This window comes from Telmatherina bonti (assembly GCF_933228915.1).
Source record: "Telmatherina bonti genome assembly, chromosome: 3".
Classification (NCBI taxonomy): Eukaryota; Metazoa; Chordata; class Actinopteri; order Atheriniformes; family Telmatherinidae; genus Telmatherina; species Telmatherina bonti.
The window spans coordinates 3,766,715-3,785,772 of NC_136621.1; the positions used below are offsets into that span (position 1 = coordinate 3,766,715).

Consider the following 19,058-nt stretch of genomic DNA (forward strand, 5'->3'; position numbering starts at 1 on the left):
TTGCTGCTTCACCCCACCTCCTCCTCTTCATCCCGTTTCTTACCCGGCAGTCCAACGTGGCCAGGTGAACGGAGGCAGGCGTGACGACAGATGGCCTGGACATTCTGAGGGATTATTTATTAACTCCAAGCAGCTCAGATTCTCTTGCACACAAACAAACACCGATGTAGACACACCCTCACATAGACCAGCAGATAGTCTTCCTCTAGACACACAGTCCAGCCAGCAGAACCATGCAGCTGGTGTGTCGGAGCGCAGCCACAACGCAGTAGAAGCAGAAGACCGACAGCTTTAACCAACCCATGGACGCAGAGGGCAGCTTTTCTCCTGTCACCATGGAGGTGTGGAGTTCCTCTGCGTCTGAGGAGGAGGAAGATGAGAAGAGCTCCTCCGGTCTGGATGAAGTGATGGAGGAGAGGAAATGCCTCAATGGAAATTACAATAACAACAACAACAAGGAGAGCCTCTGCAGGGAGGTGACACAAGGTGAGATGCTGCATGATGTTAACGGTGAAACGGCGGGCTGGGACCTGCAGAGCTGATGCAGGAAATCTGGAGGCTGCAGGCGTTTCATGCTCCGCTCTGCAGCTCACATTCAGCTTTCTGGAACGTTGTCTGAAACCGGAGCGCTTCAGGACTGAACGGCCGAGCTCAGGCTGCAGTGATGGTTTGGTTTTACAGCTGCAGGCGCCCTAAATGCAGCTCCAATGTTTCCTCTGAGGAGGATGAAGGTCATACAGCGTGTCTGCAGTCAGGTGCTGCATGCAGGAAGCTTCACGTCTAGACCACGTTGTCGCCTCGGCATGATCAAATGTTCTCATACTACTAAAAGTTCTTTACCTTTTAAACCTTCTGCGAAAATAGAGATGTTACTAAATTACTCTAAGAACAACAAATGTTGAGTAGTTGTGATTCAAATCACCAAAACCTGTAGACTAAATGAGGTAAATGCTCTAATTCCAAAGAGTTTCATGCATTATTATCGATAATAAAGTATTAAACAGTAATTCCAGTAAACAGACATGTGATTCAAACCATCTGGATTCTGCTTTATTCTCTTTGCTTTGCTTTATTCTTCATGTTTTATTTTAATCTGAATAAGTTTCCTATTGAAAGGTGCTTTTTATGAATACTTTGCTTTGGGATGAAACGGGATGTTTCCTCTCTTCCTCTCTTCCTCCTCTGTGAGGCTGGAAGCTTCCCAAACACTGCAGCATGGCGTTTTGTCTGCGCAGGCATCTACAGCAGAACCTTCTGGAAGATCCCTTTAACTCTGACCAGTTAAACAAAGCAGAAAAATAGATCAGTGTGAATCTTATTCTTGGAGCTCTTCCATGCTTGTCTGATCCCCACAGTGAAACAGACGTCATAAGTATGCCTAATCAACTGGGTTTATCCACAGGACGGCATTAGGCTAGCGGTCCATAGCGCCTACCTGGATTTAGCTTCACCCTTAAAGCTCCAGCTGGCAAAGCAGGACCCTGACTCTGACCTGCTCTGTGCTCTGCAGCCTCTTCAAGAGGAAGAGCAGGATTTGTGTTCCTGCCGGCGGGTTCCTTTTAGCCCAGCGAACGCAGCAATCCCCTCTCAGGGTTTCAGGAACTGTTATCTCATTAGTGTGGCTTCATTTATAGAAGGCGTCTTGGTGATTACATCATTCTCCGTTCAGAGCCTGAAGAAGACGTCCGCTGGCTTCATTTAGGACGCGTTTTATTATTTATCAGGATCTTTGTTCAGCCTGCAGATTGAGCCAGTTAGCAGGTAGCTTTCGTTGTCTAACTTCCATCACGGTTTCTTTGGGTTTTTATGAAACTGAAGATGGTACTTTTCCCTTTAATCTGATCATATATATGTTGTTTTATCATCTATAAGTCTAAGTGAGCTCTCCTGCATCTGAAGCCTGACTGGTGGAGGTCAGCTTTGTGTCTGTACTCCTGCTGCAGTGTCCTTGACAAAACCATGAGCTCCTGCAGCTTCGTCTTCAGCAGAGAAGCAGAATTTTCCTGCCTGGATTTCAGGGGTTCAGGTCTACGTCTAAAATGTCTCTTCTGAGCGTTAAAATCCTCCCTTTTCACCCGACCAGCTGTATTTCCAACGCTTTATGATGTTTCCCAGTAACAGAAGTAACTCTTCCTCCGGCAGCTGCAGCCTGCTTTAAGGTGAATCCTCTGCAAGCCGTGTCCGGCGGGATGCTGTCCACCCAGGCCAGGCTGCTTCCATTAGGCTGATTAACTGATGAAACGGGACCTCCACTGGCTTCCAGACTAAATTACTTTAATGTAGGAGAAGCTTTTTAATCCATTGAAGCTTTTCACTGAAACACTGTTGAGCGGAGCAGAGACGTTCTCTCTGCAGACGCAGAGTATCATAAAGTCGTACATTCATTTCTATTTGATGATGAATTTACTGAAGTTCTGAGTCAAAGTGCCGACACAGTTTTTCTACTTTAATATTAAACTAAATAAAAGAGAAAAACCAGGAGTTATTATGTCAGAAGCACTTTTCCAAGCAAATCATCACATCTAAGTAAAAGCTTGTTAAATGTGCACGTTTAGGCGCTTCAGCAAAGTTCGCTCTTTCCTCCAGAGGAGCGGCTTGCCAACCTCTTGGCTTTGGTTCAGACCACAATCAGCTCCTCTCATGGAGATAAAACCAAGCTCAGGTCTCTAATATGACATGAAACTGTTTGTTATGTGGTGAAGATGAGGTTTCTAACGTCACACATTAACCTGCATTAACCTGATGAATTAATGAAAATGTTTTTACCTGCAATATTCTACAATTCCTTTGTATTTAATATTAATATTTATTTTATCTATTTTATGGAAATATTTATCAAATAATGTCACATCTATCTGATATATTCTATATAACTGGACTCGTATTATTTTCTCGTCCTGTTCGTCACCAAGTTGGTAACGATGTGTTTAGACGTCATTTTATACGATATTAGTTTATTTCTCAGCGAGTGTCGGTGCGTTGGGTGACTCTCCTCGTGTCCACTGAAGCAACAAAACTGCAACTGTAATAATTTCCACTTAAATTGAGCTGAAATGAAACCGGAAATTAAAAATGTGAATTTCTCTCTCCGTATGAAACGATGCAGGAACGAGTTTCTGTGCTCCTTCATCCTTATTGACACAAACAAAGGATGTAAACAAAGTTCCAGGTCAGCGGTGGTGACCGGCATCCCCTGCAGGATGTGTCCTGCTGGCTTTGTATCCAGGTCTTCATTGATGACTTATCTGGGCTAAAAGGGATCAGGCTAATCGCTTTCCGGTGGATCACATGGGACTGTTGTGGTCTGGCTCTTAATTCTCCAGGCTGCGTTTCAGCTTGGGCTCCTTCTCATAGGAACCATGAAAATTACATGAATAATGCATAAAAATGACTAAACATAAATAAGAAAGCATATAAAATAAATACAAAGTTCAGTTAGGAGAAAAGGAAACGATCTGCAAGCTGATTGATTAAATTCATACTTTGCTTTTCAACTCCTTCTCTGCTGTCTGGCTCCTGCATCCTTTCACTGAAAGCTTCGTCTCTTCTCCCCCCAGTGCTGTGTTCAGACAGGGTCGGTCAGGTCACCAAGACGTATCACGACATCAAGGCGGTGACGAACCTGCTGGAGGAGGTAGGAGGCAGATTACGCTGCTGCGCCTTGCTAGGCCCTGTTTCCTTTCAGTCAACGGCTCCTTAAAGCTGCACTTTCCTCCTTCAGCGTTAACGTGATTCTGTCTGACTCTGCAGAAAGAGCGGGATCTGGAGCTGGCGGCTCGGATTGGTCAGTCCCTGCTGAAGCAGAACCAGGAGCTGACGGCGCGTAACGAGGCGTTGGACGAACAGCTGGAAGTGGCGAAGGAGGAGGTAAGAAACCCTCCTGCAGGCCGAAGGAAACGACGCTTCCCGGCTTCTCAGCTCAACCTGTCTTCACCTGCTTCCAGATCGCTCAGCTTCGACATGAACTCTCAATGCGAGACGACCTCCTTCAGTTCTACGCAAGCACCGAGGAGATCGAGAACACTCAGGCGCAGTCCACGTGAGTACATGTCCACGCGCTCGATACGCGCCCTCAGCTACACGCGCTCGCTACGCGCGCTCAGCTACACGCCTTTAGGTACGTGCCCTCAGCTACACGCCTTTAGGTACGTGCCCTCAGGTACGCGCCTTTAGGTACGTGCCCTCAGGTACGCGCCCTCAGCTACACGCCTTTAGGTACGTGCCCTCAGGTACGCGCCCTCAGCTACACGCCTTTAGGTACGTGCCCTCAGGTACGCGCCCTCAGCTACACGCCTTTAGGTACGTGCCCTCAGGTACGCGCCCTCAGGTACGCGCCCTCAGCTACACGCCTTTAGGTACGTGCCCTCAGGTACGCGCCCTCAGCTACGCGCCCTCAGGTACGCGCCCTCAGCTACACGCCTTTAGGTACGCGCCCTCAGCTACACGCCCTCAGCTACGCGCCCTCAGGTACGCGCCCTCAGGTACACGCCCTCAGCTACGCGCCCTCAGGTACGCGCCCTCAGCTACACGCCCTCAGCTACGCGCCCTCAGGTACGCGCCCTCAGCTACGCGCCCTCAGGTACGCGCCCTCAGCTACGCGCCCTCAGGTACGCGCCCTCAGCTACGCGCCCTCAGGTATGCGCCCTCAGGTACGCGCCCTCAGGTACGCGCCCTCAGCTACGCGCCCTCAGGTACGCGCCCTCAGGTACGCGCCCTCAGCTACACGCCCTCAGCTACGCGCCCTCAGGTACGCGCCCTCAGGTACGCGCCCTCAGCTACGCGCCCTCAGCTACGCGCCCTCAGGTACGCGCCCTCAGCTACACGCCCTCAGCTACGCGCCCTCAGGTACACGCCCTCAGCTACGCGCCCTCAGGTACGCGCCCTCAGCTACACGCCTTTAGGTACACGCCTTTAGGTACACGCCCTCAGCTACGCGCCCTTAGGTACACGCCCTCAGCTACACGCCTTTAGGTACACGCCTTTAGGTACACGCCCTCAGCTACGCGCCCTTAGGTACACGCCCTCAGCTACGCGCCCTTAGGTACACGCCCTCAGCTACACGCCTTTAGGTACACGCCTTTAGGTACACGCCCTCAGCTACGCGCCCTCAGCTACACGCCCTCAGCTACACGCCCTCAGCTACGCGCCCTCAGGTACGCGCCCTCAGCTACGCGCCCTCAGCTACACGCCTTTAGGTACACGCCCTCAGCTACGTGCCCTCAGCTACGCGCCCTCAGCTACACGCCTTTAGGTACACGCCCTCAGGTACACGCCCTCAGCTACACGCCTTTAGGTACACGCCCTCAGCTACACGCCTTTAGGTACACGCCCTCAGCTACACGCCTTTAGGTACGTGCCCTCAGCTACACGCCTTTAGGTACACGCCCTCAGCTACGCGCCCTCAGCTACGCGCCCTCAGGTACGCGCGCTCAGGTACGCGCCCTCAGGTACGCGCCTTTAGGTACACGCCCTCAGCTACGCGCCCTCAGGTACGCGCCCTCAGGTACGCGCGCTCAGGTACGCGCCCTCAGGTACGCGCCCTCAGGTACGCGCCCTCAGGTACGCGCCCTCAGGTACGCGCCCTCAGCTACGCGCCCTCAGCTACGCGCCCTCAGGTACGCGCCCTCAGGTACGCGCCCTCAGCTACGCGCCCTCAGCTACGCGCCCTCAGGTACGCGCCCTCAGGTACGCGCCCTCAGGTACGCGCCCTCAGGTACGCGCGCTCAGGTACGCGCCCTCAGCTACGCGTCCACAGCTACGCGTCCACAGGTACGCGCCCTCAGGTACGCGCCCTCAGGTACGCGCCCTCAGGTACGCGCCCTCAGGTACGCGCCCTCAGGTACGCGCCCTCAGGTACGCGCCCTCAGGTACGCGCGCTCAGGTACGCGGCCTCAGGTACACGGCCTCAGGTATACGTGCTCAGGATGGTGATGGGAAGGATAAGGCCGGAAGCTCGTCTCAAACACACCTTGAACCCCTCCAGGCCTTCAGGGTCTTCTTTCGGGATGCACCGATACTAATATCAGTATCGTATCGGCTCCGTACCATGTATGTGAACTCGTTGTATTTAGATAAAATGTATCAAATTAAAATAAAACTTGTTGAAGTTGTTTGATCTGTAATGTTATAATATTTTTATTGGTGAGGAAACTTCAGAAAGGATGGGTCATTTATTACAACCTGATGAAATCCTACACAGTTATAACAGCAATAATAACCACAATAATGTTCACCTAAACACATCTGGTATCGGCAGATATTCACATTTCAGGTATCTGTATCGGATCAGAACTCCCAAAAAGTGGATCGGTGCTTCGCTCGTCTTCTTTAGTCCGTTGGGCTGATTTTCATTCGGCCACGTTGTGGATGCTCCTCGCGGGACAAATTTACCCTCCGGTTGGGACAGAAAATCCTCCCACAAGCATTATTCTGATTAGATCCACCAAGTTCTCATTAACTAATTTTAACCCTTTAAACTCTATGGTGTCGCTGGCGGGAAAGAACCAACACTGAAAGGAATCATTTTCCATTTAAATCTTTTCAAGGGGATTTTCTTCACAGATAAAAAAAAAATAAATATTATTTTTTAATTATTGTGAGGCCATTAAAAACTGCAGAAAAACATTTAACATGAATGTTATGGTATAGAACTCATTTAATTAAAACAGTGACTTCATTCATTCATTTTAAACAGATTAAAGTCATTTCAGTTGAAACATAACTGATAGTATTGATCATGTTTGGAGTCTGAGCAAAAACATTGAAAAAAATATTAATCAGCAAAATACTTTTTAAAGTTTATTGATTCCAGGCGTTTTCTACCTGGAACAGGCCCAAACCAGACGTAACATCCGCAGACGGGGTCAGCACAGGTCTGGCACACAGCAATGAAGTCGCTGCAGTTGTAGCTGAAAAACAATCATTGTGTGCATCCTGTTCAGAAAGGATCTTTGCAGAAGAGAAGATTTCACTTCTCAAATTGCAAAGTTATTAATCAGTAATATTTTTATGGGAGTTTTAGGTTTTGGTTTGCTCTCCTCTGACCTGAAACAGTGAAGCACGTCGTCAGAAAGCTAAATGATGCAGTTTTATTCCAACTCGTATATCTGATATTTTATATTTACATGACTCGGTGAGGGGTGCTGATTACACAGAATTACATTTACAGATAAAACTTATCGGACTGAATATGGCGGTGAATAAGATGAGCAACCTTTTGTTTACAGCTGATTTTATTTCCAGGCCGTGAAACTGAAGCGTCTCGTTTCTCTGTGCAGAGTCAGAAGAAACGAGTCCAGCAGCTCCCTCAGCAACTTCGTCCACTACGACTTCCTGCAGCAGAAGCTGAAGAGTTTAGAGGAGGAGAACCGCAAGCTGAGACTGGAGGTGAGCTCGGCGCCGCAAGCAAACAAACACGTCCGTTTCCTTTAGAAAGCAAACCGGAGTAAATCCTCTGCCCTGATAGGCCAGCGAGCTGTCAACAGAGACCACCAACTACGAGGAGCAGGAGCAGGAGCTGATGATGGTGTGTGTGGAGGAGCTTTGTAAGTCCTGCTTTTCTCTTTCAGATAAAATGAGTTTGATGCAGCTCAGTCACAGGTGGATTTACTGAACTTGTGTATTTCAGCATCTGTCAATAAGCAGGTGGTTGACCTCTCAGAGGAGTTGGCACGAAAAGTGGAAGATACGGTCCGACAGCAGGAAGAGATCAGCTCTCTGCTCGCACAGATCGTTGACCTGCAGGGCCGCTGCAAAGGGGTAAGGGACACACACGGGCACCACGGCTGTCGTTCCCCCCCCCGCTGACGTAGAAACCGTGCAAGGCGAGGCGGGTTTCCTCCGCTCCGTCTGATCCAGGACAAACCTTTAGGTCCCGCCTTGTGTCACAGCAGCTGCCATCTTCCCTCAGAGGGTTTCCCTCCTTTGCATGTTGTTACAGATCCTCATGTTGATCCACACATTTCTGAATGAATTAAAGTTAAAACTGTGAAACTTCTTCTTGCCGTAGCTCGGCCATGACAACGAGGAGCTGAGCCAACACCTCAGCGCTTCCCGCGACAGCGAGCTGCGGCTTAGATCAGAGGCAAGTGACAAACCTGGGATCAGCTTTAGCCATTAGATAGAAAATGAAGGACTGATCTCTGCTCGTGTGCAGAATAACTCTCGCTCTGCTCTTGCAGCTGAAGGACTTGCAGGACAAGTGCTCCGAGTATGAGGACATGCTGCACGAAGCCAGAAAGGACATCAAAAACCTCCGGAACAAGAGTCTTCCAAACAGCACGGTGCAGCGCTACACGGCGCTGGCCTCCGTCCTCCCCATGGACTCACTGGCAGCAGAGATAGAGGGAACCTTCCGGAAGGGCCTGGACGCACCGGCTCCGTCGGAGTACAGGTGATTCAGCAGAAACTCTGTCTTCCACGTCAGCTTTCTGTGTTGTCTGAATATCTAGCTGTCACAGGACCAACATGTCAACTACACACATGCTAACATGCTAAAGGTTGTTCCATCCCCCAGGAGAAGCAGGTCTGTAGCGGGGAGGGGTCACTGTGGGGGGCGATGTCTGCTTTATGTGCCATGAACCCGGTTGTTACCTCCACCAGCTTATGTTTTTCCCGTCGTCTTTGTGTTCAAGATAACCCCGGCAGGGCGGGTCGTGCACGCCGCAGGGCGGGTCGTGCACGCCGCAGGGCGGGTCGTGCACGCCGCAGGGCGGGTCGTGCACGCGTTGGCGTCTGAGTGTTTTAATGTAAAAATGTTGGTACTTTCTCACCACCTCGATCAGCTGTTTTATCAAAACAATCCGTTTTACCTGCAACAGTAAAAACGCGGAAGCAGCAACTCCGCTTCCTGCCATCTCCGTGTTAACCACGCCCACCTCACATGTTCGACCAATCACACGATACTTCTCGGCGCCCCACAGGAAAAAGTTCTGCCAGCCCGGTGTGTCGAGAACCGTCTTCAAACACGTCCGCGAGAACAAAATGACGTCATTTTCTTCTCGGAGCCTCGAGAACAAGAAGCTTCTGGTTGAGGATGGAACAAGCTTAACTCCCCACATGCTAACATGCTAACTTCAACAGGAAAATAAATAAAGTCTCTTTACAACTGAACACATGCCCCCCCCCATTCTTCAGCTTGTTGGCATCTTTTCGCTCTGCTGGAAAGCTTGTTTCAGTAACAGTGGAGTGTTATCTGAGTGTGTTTGACTGCAGGAAGGCAGCATTTCTTTGAATTTGTGTTTAGAAAAAGGAAATATAATTACAGCTGGACTAGAAATCCCCCTGAGAAACATGAAAAGTCCCGAGAGGACGTCGAGACGTTTAACACCTGCATGTGTGTGGCAGGAACCATCCATGGCGCGTGTTTGAAACGGTGAAAGTGGTGAACAAGGCCGGCAGGTTGCGCTCCCGGTGCCACTCCCCGGGTCTTCCAGGCTCCTGCCCCGTTTCTGCTCGCTCCAGTTGCACCAGTACTCCCAGAACGAGCTACTACGGCTCTGACAACGCCAGCTTGACTCTGGAGGACAAGCCCGGTTCGTCTCAGGCTCAGAGAGAAGACAGCAGGTGAGCAACGAGAGGAAAACGCCTCTTCGTTTCGCCTCATTTCATCGGCAACACATCAGCAGCATGATGGTAAACCCGCTCTGTTTCCCCCGGCAGCGCTACTGGTCCGAAGCGTCTGGGTCAGCCGGGAACCCCTGGAGGCCAGGACCTGGAAGCCGCCTTGCGTAACCTGTCGGTGCGCCAGCAGAACCACTCCTCCGACCGGCCTTTCTTTGACGTGGAGCGTGAACGGAAACTCCGTGCCTTGGCAGCGAACAGCGAGGAAGGAGACGGTTCCAGTGGCTTCCTGACGCCCAACGACAGCCTCGCCTCCAGCTCCACCTCCAGCCCCGCCTCCAGCCCCGCAGCATCATCAGGAACCAACTACTCCAACGGCAGCTCGCGGCACTCCTGTGGCTCCTCGGCAGGGTCCCGGTCCTACCTGCCCGACCGACTGCAGATCGTTAAACCTCTGGAAGGTAAAATCACTACATGCACACCAGAAGTTGGTTCTGCTGTTGCCGTAGCGACCGCAGCGTTTCATCGCTCCTGTCGCCGTCAGGGTCCGTCACTCTGCACCACTGGCAGCAGCTGGCCAAGCCCAACCTGGGGGGCATCCTTCACCCTCGGCCAGGCGTCCTGACGAAAGACTTCAAGGAGCTGGAGGTGGACATTCAGCACGTGTACAGCCTGAACGACCTGGAGGAGGACGAGCCGGACCTGTCGCAGCTCTCTGGAGCTCATGGCCTGGGTAGGACGCGCTCATCTGAACAGCTCCTCCCGTTCCATTCCCGTCGTTCCAAAGCCTGGCATGTCTTATGTCCCGCGCCGGCTTCCTTCTGCTCCTGATAAGATGTGTGTGTTCCTCCATGTGAGGTTTAATGTGTACCTCTCCCTCCACAACCTCGCAGTGTCTTCATTGGGCCCCAACCTCCCTCAGACCCCTCCCACACATACCATTACAACCTGCCAAGTCCTCCAACCCTCCCCTCTCATCCCTTCCTTCTCCACTAGGTAAGACGAGTCACGCCTCTCCCTCTCTGCTTCCTGCATCTTGGAAAGTTGTTTTCAATCCCTTTGTGAGTTTTGTCTGAAGAGTTTATTAAAGTTTGCTGTTTTCTGCGTAAGTCAGGGAGGATATTCCAGGTCTCCTGTCTCTGCACCTCTTCGCTGTTGACCTCTTTATTCCTCCGTTGACAGAAAACGCCTGTCGAGGCGCTTCCTCCCGCTGTAGAAGGAGCCTTCAGGGCAAAGTAAGAGCATGTTGTAACGCATGCTCGGCTAGCGTCGCAGTATCCTGTGTTTTTCCATCCGTTCCAGCCGTCATGCTCCGAGTCTGAGCTGATCCCTGATCAGTCTGGTCTGACCGTCTCGGCTGAAGCAACATGAATGAACCACAAACACTTTTCATGTCTTTTGGCGTTTTGTTTGCTTTAAAGCTGAAATTCTCTGGTTAAACATCTAAAGACGACGTGAGAAGAAATCCTAAAACAGTCATTTGGTAACAAAGCAAGCCCAAACCCTGATGCTTCCTCCGCCGTGCTTCACAGCAGAGGAAGGTTTTCCTCTTCGCTTCTTTCCTCTCCAGGAAGAGGCGGTTGCCCCGTTTAGCCATCACACCCTGTGTTTTCGCCTCATGCAGGAGCGGAGGCTCCCTCGCTGCCATCCTCTCTGCAGATCTCCTCAGGAGAGCAGCAGCCGTCATCAAGCTCTTCTGCTCGTAAACATTTACTCCTCTTCTCTGTTTTGTCTCGTTTCACCTCTTCTGAATGCAGTCCTCACACCAGTCTGGTGAAGATGATTGTTTTTGTTGAGGCAGAGACGGCAGCTTCCCAGTTTACCCCACTCTGATCACTGGTTTCCAGTCCAAACTGGGAGGAGTTGATTATAGAAAAGGACAGTGTGTGTGTTGTTGGTTTAATCGTAACACAGACTTGCTCAGAAACAGAATCATTAGCAGGAAAAGCAGTTTTCTGAAACATGGCTGCTCATGTCATGCTAACAGTGATGATCCCCCGTTCGTCTCCTTAAACCCGTCTACTCTGTAGGAGTCGCCTCAGCAGAACCTGTTTGCCACCACTGACACTAACGTGCACGTTTAGAGACACTAACCAGAGCACCGTAGTGCCGTAGACGTGCATGAAAACCTTTCCTTCCCTGCTAACTCTGCTTTCTCCTGGTTTTGCAGTCTTCTCTCTGTCGGCCTGCCATCTTGTTGGAACGGTGAGCACGTGAGCGCGTCGTCTCCCTCCCACCTGCGGCGCTTTGGCACCACCCCACATGTCACCACCTCATCCATGGGACTGGTGCAGCTCCTGCGAGAGCGCGGCATCTCGGCCAGTCCTAGTCCATACATCAACCTGCACTGCGGCCATGGTGCACGGCCTTCACGTTCCACCGTAACGGACGAAGGTGGACGCTCGGGCAAGGATGGAGGACGGAGCGTTTTCAGCCTAAACTTAGTGGAGAAGCTTCAGAAGCTCGGGCTGCAGAGAGTGGCGGCCTGGGGGATGATGGGCCGCCGTGGGGAGGAGCGGGAAGCCGCCTGACATGTCCACCACCTCCAGTCGTGTTGGAGCCACACCTGAGCCGTTCTTAGTGAACTCATGCACATTAGTAATGAGACATGTTCATCTCAGGACACACCTGAACACATCCTACACACCAAGAGAAGATCTTTTTATACTGCGTTTGTGTCATTTTACACTGTTTTTCATGGCTGCTTTTAAACAGCTCACAGCTTGTTTTCTGTTTTAGCTTCCAAAGTGGAACCTCAGCTGTGTGTGAACATTACTGTTGAGTATTTAAAGAAAAGACTAGATGCAGTAAATTATTGCTGGTTGAAACCACTGTCAGGGTGGAAACACACTCTGCTCTTCATGTAAAAAGCTTGTTGTGTAGAAGATTGTCATGTTCAGATGGAACGACTGTAAATAATGTCCTGCTCATCTCCACGTCGTTCCTCGGAGCCAAACCTCACTGAAACCAAATCGGAAGCTCTGAGCAGCAGCAGAGACGGCGGTCCTCGCTGCTTGGAGACATCTGCTGGAATCTTTAAGCTGCTGGGATTTGATCCAAACCATGACGGGCATTCAAAGTGATCTCTGGATTACCTCTCAGTAGGTGTTGTGATTATTTAAGCAGCATGTTTCTGTCTGAACCATCGCCTGTAGCTGAGGAGGGCATAGGATACTGCGTAAAAGGGAACAAATCATCTGTGTTCTGACGTGAATCAACCAAAGCAGTCTGTCCTGCAGCCTGTCCTGCAGCCTGTCCTGTAGCCTGTCCTGCAGCCTGTCCTGCAGCCTGTCCTGCAGCCTGTCCTGCAGCCTGTCCTGCAGCCTGTCCTGTAGTCTGCAGAAACTCTCCCAGCTGTGAATAAAACGTTGCATTTCTGTCCTGCAGCCTGTCCTGCAGCCTGTCCTGTAGCCTGTCCTGCAGCCTGTCCTGCAGCCTGTCCTGCAGCCTGTCCTGCAGCCTGTCCTGCAGCCTGTCCTGTAGTCTGCAGAAACTCTCCCAGCTGTGAATAAAACGTTGCATTTCTGTCCTGCAGCCTGTCCTGCAGCCTGTCCTGCAGCCTGTCCTGCAGTCTGTCCTGTAGTCTGCAGAAACTCTCCCAGCTGTGAATAAAACGTTGCATTTCTGTCCTGCAGCCTGTCCTGCAGCCTGTCCTGTAGCCTGTCCTGTAGCCTGTCATGCAGTCTGTCCTGTAGTCTGCAGAAACTCTCCCAGCTGTGAATAAAACGTTGCATTTCTGTCCTGCACAGCTTGGAATGTCTCTCTGTCCACAAGTCAACACAAATGCAATAAAAACTCTTCTGCAAAATGCTTTATTTGAACTTTCAGGAGAATCAGAGCCATAAATTTCTGTAAACTACAAACAAAAAGCGTTGATGATGATGATGATGATGATGATGATGATGAGCCTTCCAGCTTCCCTCATTCCGCGTCCCGGCGTCCGAAATCCACCCAGCCGTGGTAGTCCCGATCCGACATGCACTCAGAGTTCATCACCTCTGTGAACAAACCATTCCTGCATGACCCACACACGAGACTTCAGTCACACACCTGAGTGGAAATGCTGCCCCCCCCTTCATTCAGCATACCTGAAATAGCTTGCATTATCTGTTTGGTCATTATCTCGCGCTCATCGTGGGACAGGTGTGCACGTTTCTCCACCCGCAGCGCTGGCTGCAGCCTGTCCGACGCGCCTCTTCCTGCCTCCGTCCCCAGCAGCTGCTGCAGGACCGTGGCCTCTTTGGCAGTCTCAGATGAGGAGGCTGCCGTGGGGGCCAGCAGAGCCCCCAGCAGTGCAAACAGCACCAGAATGCTTCCTGACATGTCTGTGTGGCAGGAGAGAGAACAGTCTGAGTCAGAAGATGCAGCGTGAGCTGAACGTCTGCTGGAAACGAGACACTTACTGTATCTGCACGGACAGGATGGAGAGCGGAGCATCTGGTGGGGGTCGGTGCAGGGTGCTGCTTTTATAGCACAAACTGCTGGAAGAGACGAGAGCGAAAATCAAACACTGATAACGGCGGAACATCTGATTGATCCGGAGACGGAAGTGCGTAAAGGAAACGGAGCCCCTCTCCACGCAGAAAGCCAATAATTCTGCTTTTCCACCACCTCAAAAGGCGCAATAACACTAAAAGCAGTCGTTGTGTTTGCATAAGGAATCCAATCGTCCTCCAGAGACGCCTGGAGGCGTGCAGAGGTTCAGGAACTTCTAAAACCTGCGTCCCTCCATAAGGGGCATGTTCACGACTACTGGTGTCAAACTGGGCCCAGTTTCCCCGAACTGGCCACATAAAGCCTCAGGACTGGTTTTACTGGATGAGAGACGTGTTTCCTGCAGTCCCTTCATCATCTGGACGTGATGCATTCAGACTTTCTCCAGAAAGTCTGTATTCTCTGCAGCTTACTGGGACCAGATCAGGCTGTGTTCAGATCAGGCTCCAGATCCAACGGAGGGATGTTTCACCTGAAACGCATCAGAACGGCCAGAAAACACAACGTGGTTGTTTATCTGCTGCTTTTACAGCTGATGTGTTGCTTTAAAACCACCTGAGCTGGAGGACATCCACACAGTTTAAACAGAGTATAGATTTCTTTGAGTGGTTCGGTTCCTGTGTTCCCAGTTTCCACTGACAACCTGCCATGTTTGCCTGCTGTTGGAGCAACACATCATGAACTCCTTAACACACTCACAAAGCAAGTGTGTGCGTCTTCTTTCAGCGAGCGCGTGAGCAGAAACCACCACACGCGTGTCCTCTTGCAGCTGGAGCCGCCGTCCCGTTAAACCAGCTGTCTCCACCTCCGGTCCTCCTGAGCTGCCATCCTGCAGGTTTTAGTGTTTCCCTGCTGCAACACACCTGAACCAAATCAGTGTTCATTGACAGGCAGGTGTTGGAGAACCTTTTAAATTGAATCAAGTGTGTTGTAGCAGGGAAACACTGAAGCCTCCAGGATGCTAGTTCACATCGAGGCCTTCCGAGGACATTCTGCTGTTCTAGATGAACTAAGTTGTGACTCCAACATCCATCTGCGACGCTTTGATGCAATCTGAGTTCAGGAACGTCCTGCATGTGGCTGGAATGTTTCAGGTTAGTCACGCAACACACACAGTCACGCAACACACACAGTCACGCAACACACAGTCATGCAACACACAGTCACTCAACACACACAGTCACGCAACACACACACAGTCACGCAACACACACAGTCACTCAACACACAGTCATGCAACACACAGTCACGCAACACATACAGTCACGCAACACACAGTCATGCAACACACAGTCACTCAACACACACAGTCACGCAACACACACACAGTCACGCAACACACACAGTCACTCAACACACAGTCATGCAACACACAGTCACTCAACACACAGTCATGCAACACACAGTCACTCAACACACACAGTCACTCAACACACAGTCATGCAACACACAGTCACTCAACACACACAGTCACGCAACACACACAGTCACGCAACACACAGTCATGCAACACACAGTCACTCAACACACACAGTCACGCAACACACACAGTCACGCAACACACAGTCACTCAACACACACAGTCACGCAACACACACAGTCACTCAACACACAGTCATGCAACACACAGTCACTCAACACACACAGTCACGCAACACACAGTCATGCAACACACAGTCACGCAACACACACAGTCACTCAACACACAGTCACGCAACACACACAGTCACTCAACACACACAGTCACGCAACACACACAGTCACTCAACACACAAAGTCACGCAACACACACAGTCACTCAACACACACAGTTACTCAACACACACAGTTACGCAACACACGGTCACGCAACACACACAGTCACGCAACACACACAGTCACGCAACACACACAGTCACTCAACACACACAGTCACGCAACACACAGTCACGCAACACACACAGTCACGCAACACACACAGTCACTCAACACACACAGTCACTCAACACACACAGTCACGCAACACACAGTCACGCAACACACAATCACGCAACACACAGTCACGCAACACAAAGTCACGCAACACACACAGTCACGCAACACACAGTCACGCAACACAGTCACGCAACACACACAGTCACGCAACACACACAGTCACTCAACACACACAGTCACTCAACATACACAGTCACTCAACACACACAGTCACTCAACACACACAGTCACGCAACACACAGTCACGCAACACACAGTCACGCAACACACACAGTCACTCAACACACACAGTCACTCAACACACAGTCACTCAACACACAGTCACTCAACACACAGTCACGCAACACACAGTCACGCAACACACACAGTTACGCAACACACGGTCACGCAACACACAGTCACGCAACACACACAGTCACGCAACACACACAGTCACTCAACACACGGTCACGCAACACACACAGTCACGCAACACACACAGTCACGCAACACACACAGTCACGCAACACACACAGTCACTCAACACACACAGTCACGCAACACACACAGTCACGCAACACACAGTCACGCAACACACAGTCACGCAACACACACAGTCACGCAACACACACAGTCACGCAACACACACAGTCACGCAACACACACAGTTACGCAACACACGGTCACGGAACACACAGTCACGCAACACACACAGTCACGCAACACACACAGTCACGCAACACACAGTCACGCAACACACACAGTCACGCAACACACAGTTACTAACACACACAGTCACGCAACACACACACAGTCGCGCAACACAGTCACTCAACACACACAGTCACGCAACAGTCACGCAACACACACAGTCACGCAACACACACAGTCACACAACACACACAGTCACTCAACACACAAAGTCACGCAACACACACAGTCACTCAACACACACAGTTACTCAACACACACAGTTACGCAACACACGGTCACGCAACACACACAGTCACGCAACACACACAGTCACGCAACACACACAGTCACGCAACACACACAGTCACGGAACACACAGTCACGCAACACACAGTTACTAACACACACAGTCTCGCAACAGTCACGCAACACACACAGTCACGCAACACACACAGTCACGCAACACACACAGTCACTCAACACACACAGTTACGCAACACACGGTCACGCAACACACGGTCATGCAACACACAGTCATGCAACACACAGTCACGCAACACACACAGTCACTCAACACACAGTCACGCAACACACACAGTCACTCAACACACACAGTCACGCAACACACACAGTCACGCAACACACAGTCACGCAACACACACAGTCACTCAACACACACAGTCACGCAACACACACAGTCACTCAACATACACAGTCACTCAACACACACAGTCACGCAACACACAGTCACGCAACACACAGTCACGCAACACACACAGTCACGCAACACACACAGTCACGCAACACACACAGTCACGCAACACACACAGTCACGCAACACACAGTCACGCAACACACACAGTCACTCAACACACAGTCACGCAACACACACAGTCACTCAACACACACAGTTACGCAACACACGGTCACGCAACACACACAGTCACGCAACACACACAGTCACTCAACACACACAGTCACTCAACACACACAGTCACGCAACACACACAATCACGCAACACACACAATCACGCAACACACAGTCACGCAACACACACAGTCACGCAACACACAGTCACGCAACACAAAGTCACGCAACACACACAGTCACGCAACACACACAGTCACGCAACACACACAGTTACGCAACACACGGTCACGGAACACACAGTCACGCAACACACACAGTCACGCAACACACACAGTCACGCAACACACACAGTCACGCAACACACAGTCACGCAACACACACAGTCACGCAACACACAGTCACTAACACACACAGTCACGCAACACACACAGTCGCGCAACACACAGTCACTCAACACACACAGTCACGCAACAGTCACGCAACACACACAGTCACGCAACACACACAGTCACGCAACACACACAGTCACGCAACACACACAGTCACTCAACACACAAAGTCACGCAACACACACAGTCACTCAACACACACAGTTACTCAACACACGGTCACGCAACACACGGTCACGCAACACACACAGTCACGCAACACACACAGTCACGCAACACACACAGTCACGCAACACACAGTCACGCAACACACAGTTACTAACACACACAGTCACGCAACAGTCACGCAACACACACAGTCACGCAACACACACAGTCACTCAACACACACAGTTACGCAACACACGGTCACGCAACACACGGTCACGCAACACACGGTCACGCAACACACACAGTCACGCAACACACACAGTCACGCAACACACACAGTCACGCAACACACAGTCACGCAACACACAGTTACTAACACACACAGTCACGCAAAAGTCACGCAACACACACAGTCGCGCAACACACAGTCACGCAACACACACAGTCACGCAACACACACAGTCACGCAACACACACAGTCACTCAACACACACGGTAACGCAACACACGGTCACGCAACACACACAGTCACGCAACACACACAGTCACGCAACACACACAGTCACTCAACACACACAGTCACGCAACACACACAGTCACTCAACACACAAAGTCACGCAACACACAAAGTCACGCAACACACACAGTCACGCAACACACACAGAGTCACGCAACACACACAGAGTCACGCAACACACACAGAGTCACGCAACACACACAGTCACTCAACACACACAGTCACTCAACACACACAGTCACGCAACACACACAGTCACGCAACACACACAGTCACTCAACACACACAGTCACGCAACACACACAGTCACGCAACACACACAGTCACGCAACACACACAGTCGCGCAACACACACAGTCGCGCAACACACACAGTCGCGCAACACACAGTCACTCAACACACACAGTCACGCAACAGTCACGCAACACAC

At 51.0% G+C, this 19,058-nt stretch overlaps 1 protein-coding gene across 1 annotated transcript; it reads left to right on the plus strand.

The window, feature by feature from the left end:
- Window positions 1–302: 302 nt before the first annotated feature.
- Window positions 303–11,872, plus strand: LOC306774855 (trafficking kinesin-binding protein 1-like; the record flags this gene model as incomplete). Its single annotated transcript, XM_079265030.1, has 15 exons — window positions 303–486; window positions 3,558–3,634; window positions 3,751–3,867; window positions 3,945–4,039; window positions 7,278–7,386; window positions 7,466–7,544; window positions 7,628–7,758; window positions 8,009–8,083; window positions 8,181–8,392; window positions 9,346–9,564; window positions 9,661–10,022; window positions 10,106–10,294; window positions 10,455–10,557; window positions 10,744–10,796; window positions 11,732–11,872. The coding sequence occupies 14 exons, from the start codon at window positions 303–305 to the stop codon at window positions 10,775–10,777; spliced, it is 1,986 nt and encodes a 661-aa protein (XP_079121156.1). The 3' UTR covers window positions 10,778–10,796; window positions 11,732–11,872.
- Window positions 11,873–19,058: the final 7,186 nt, after the last annotated feature.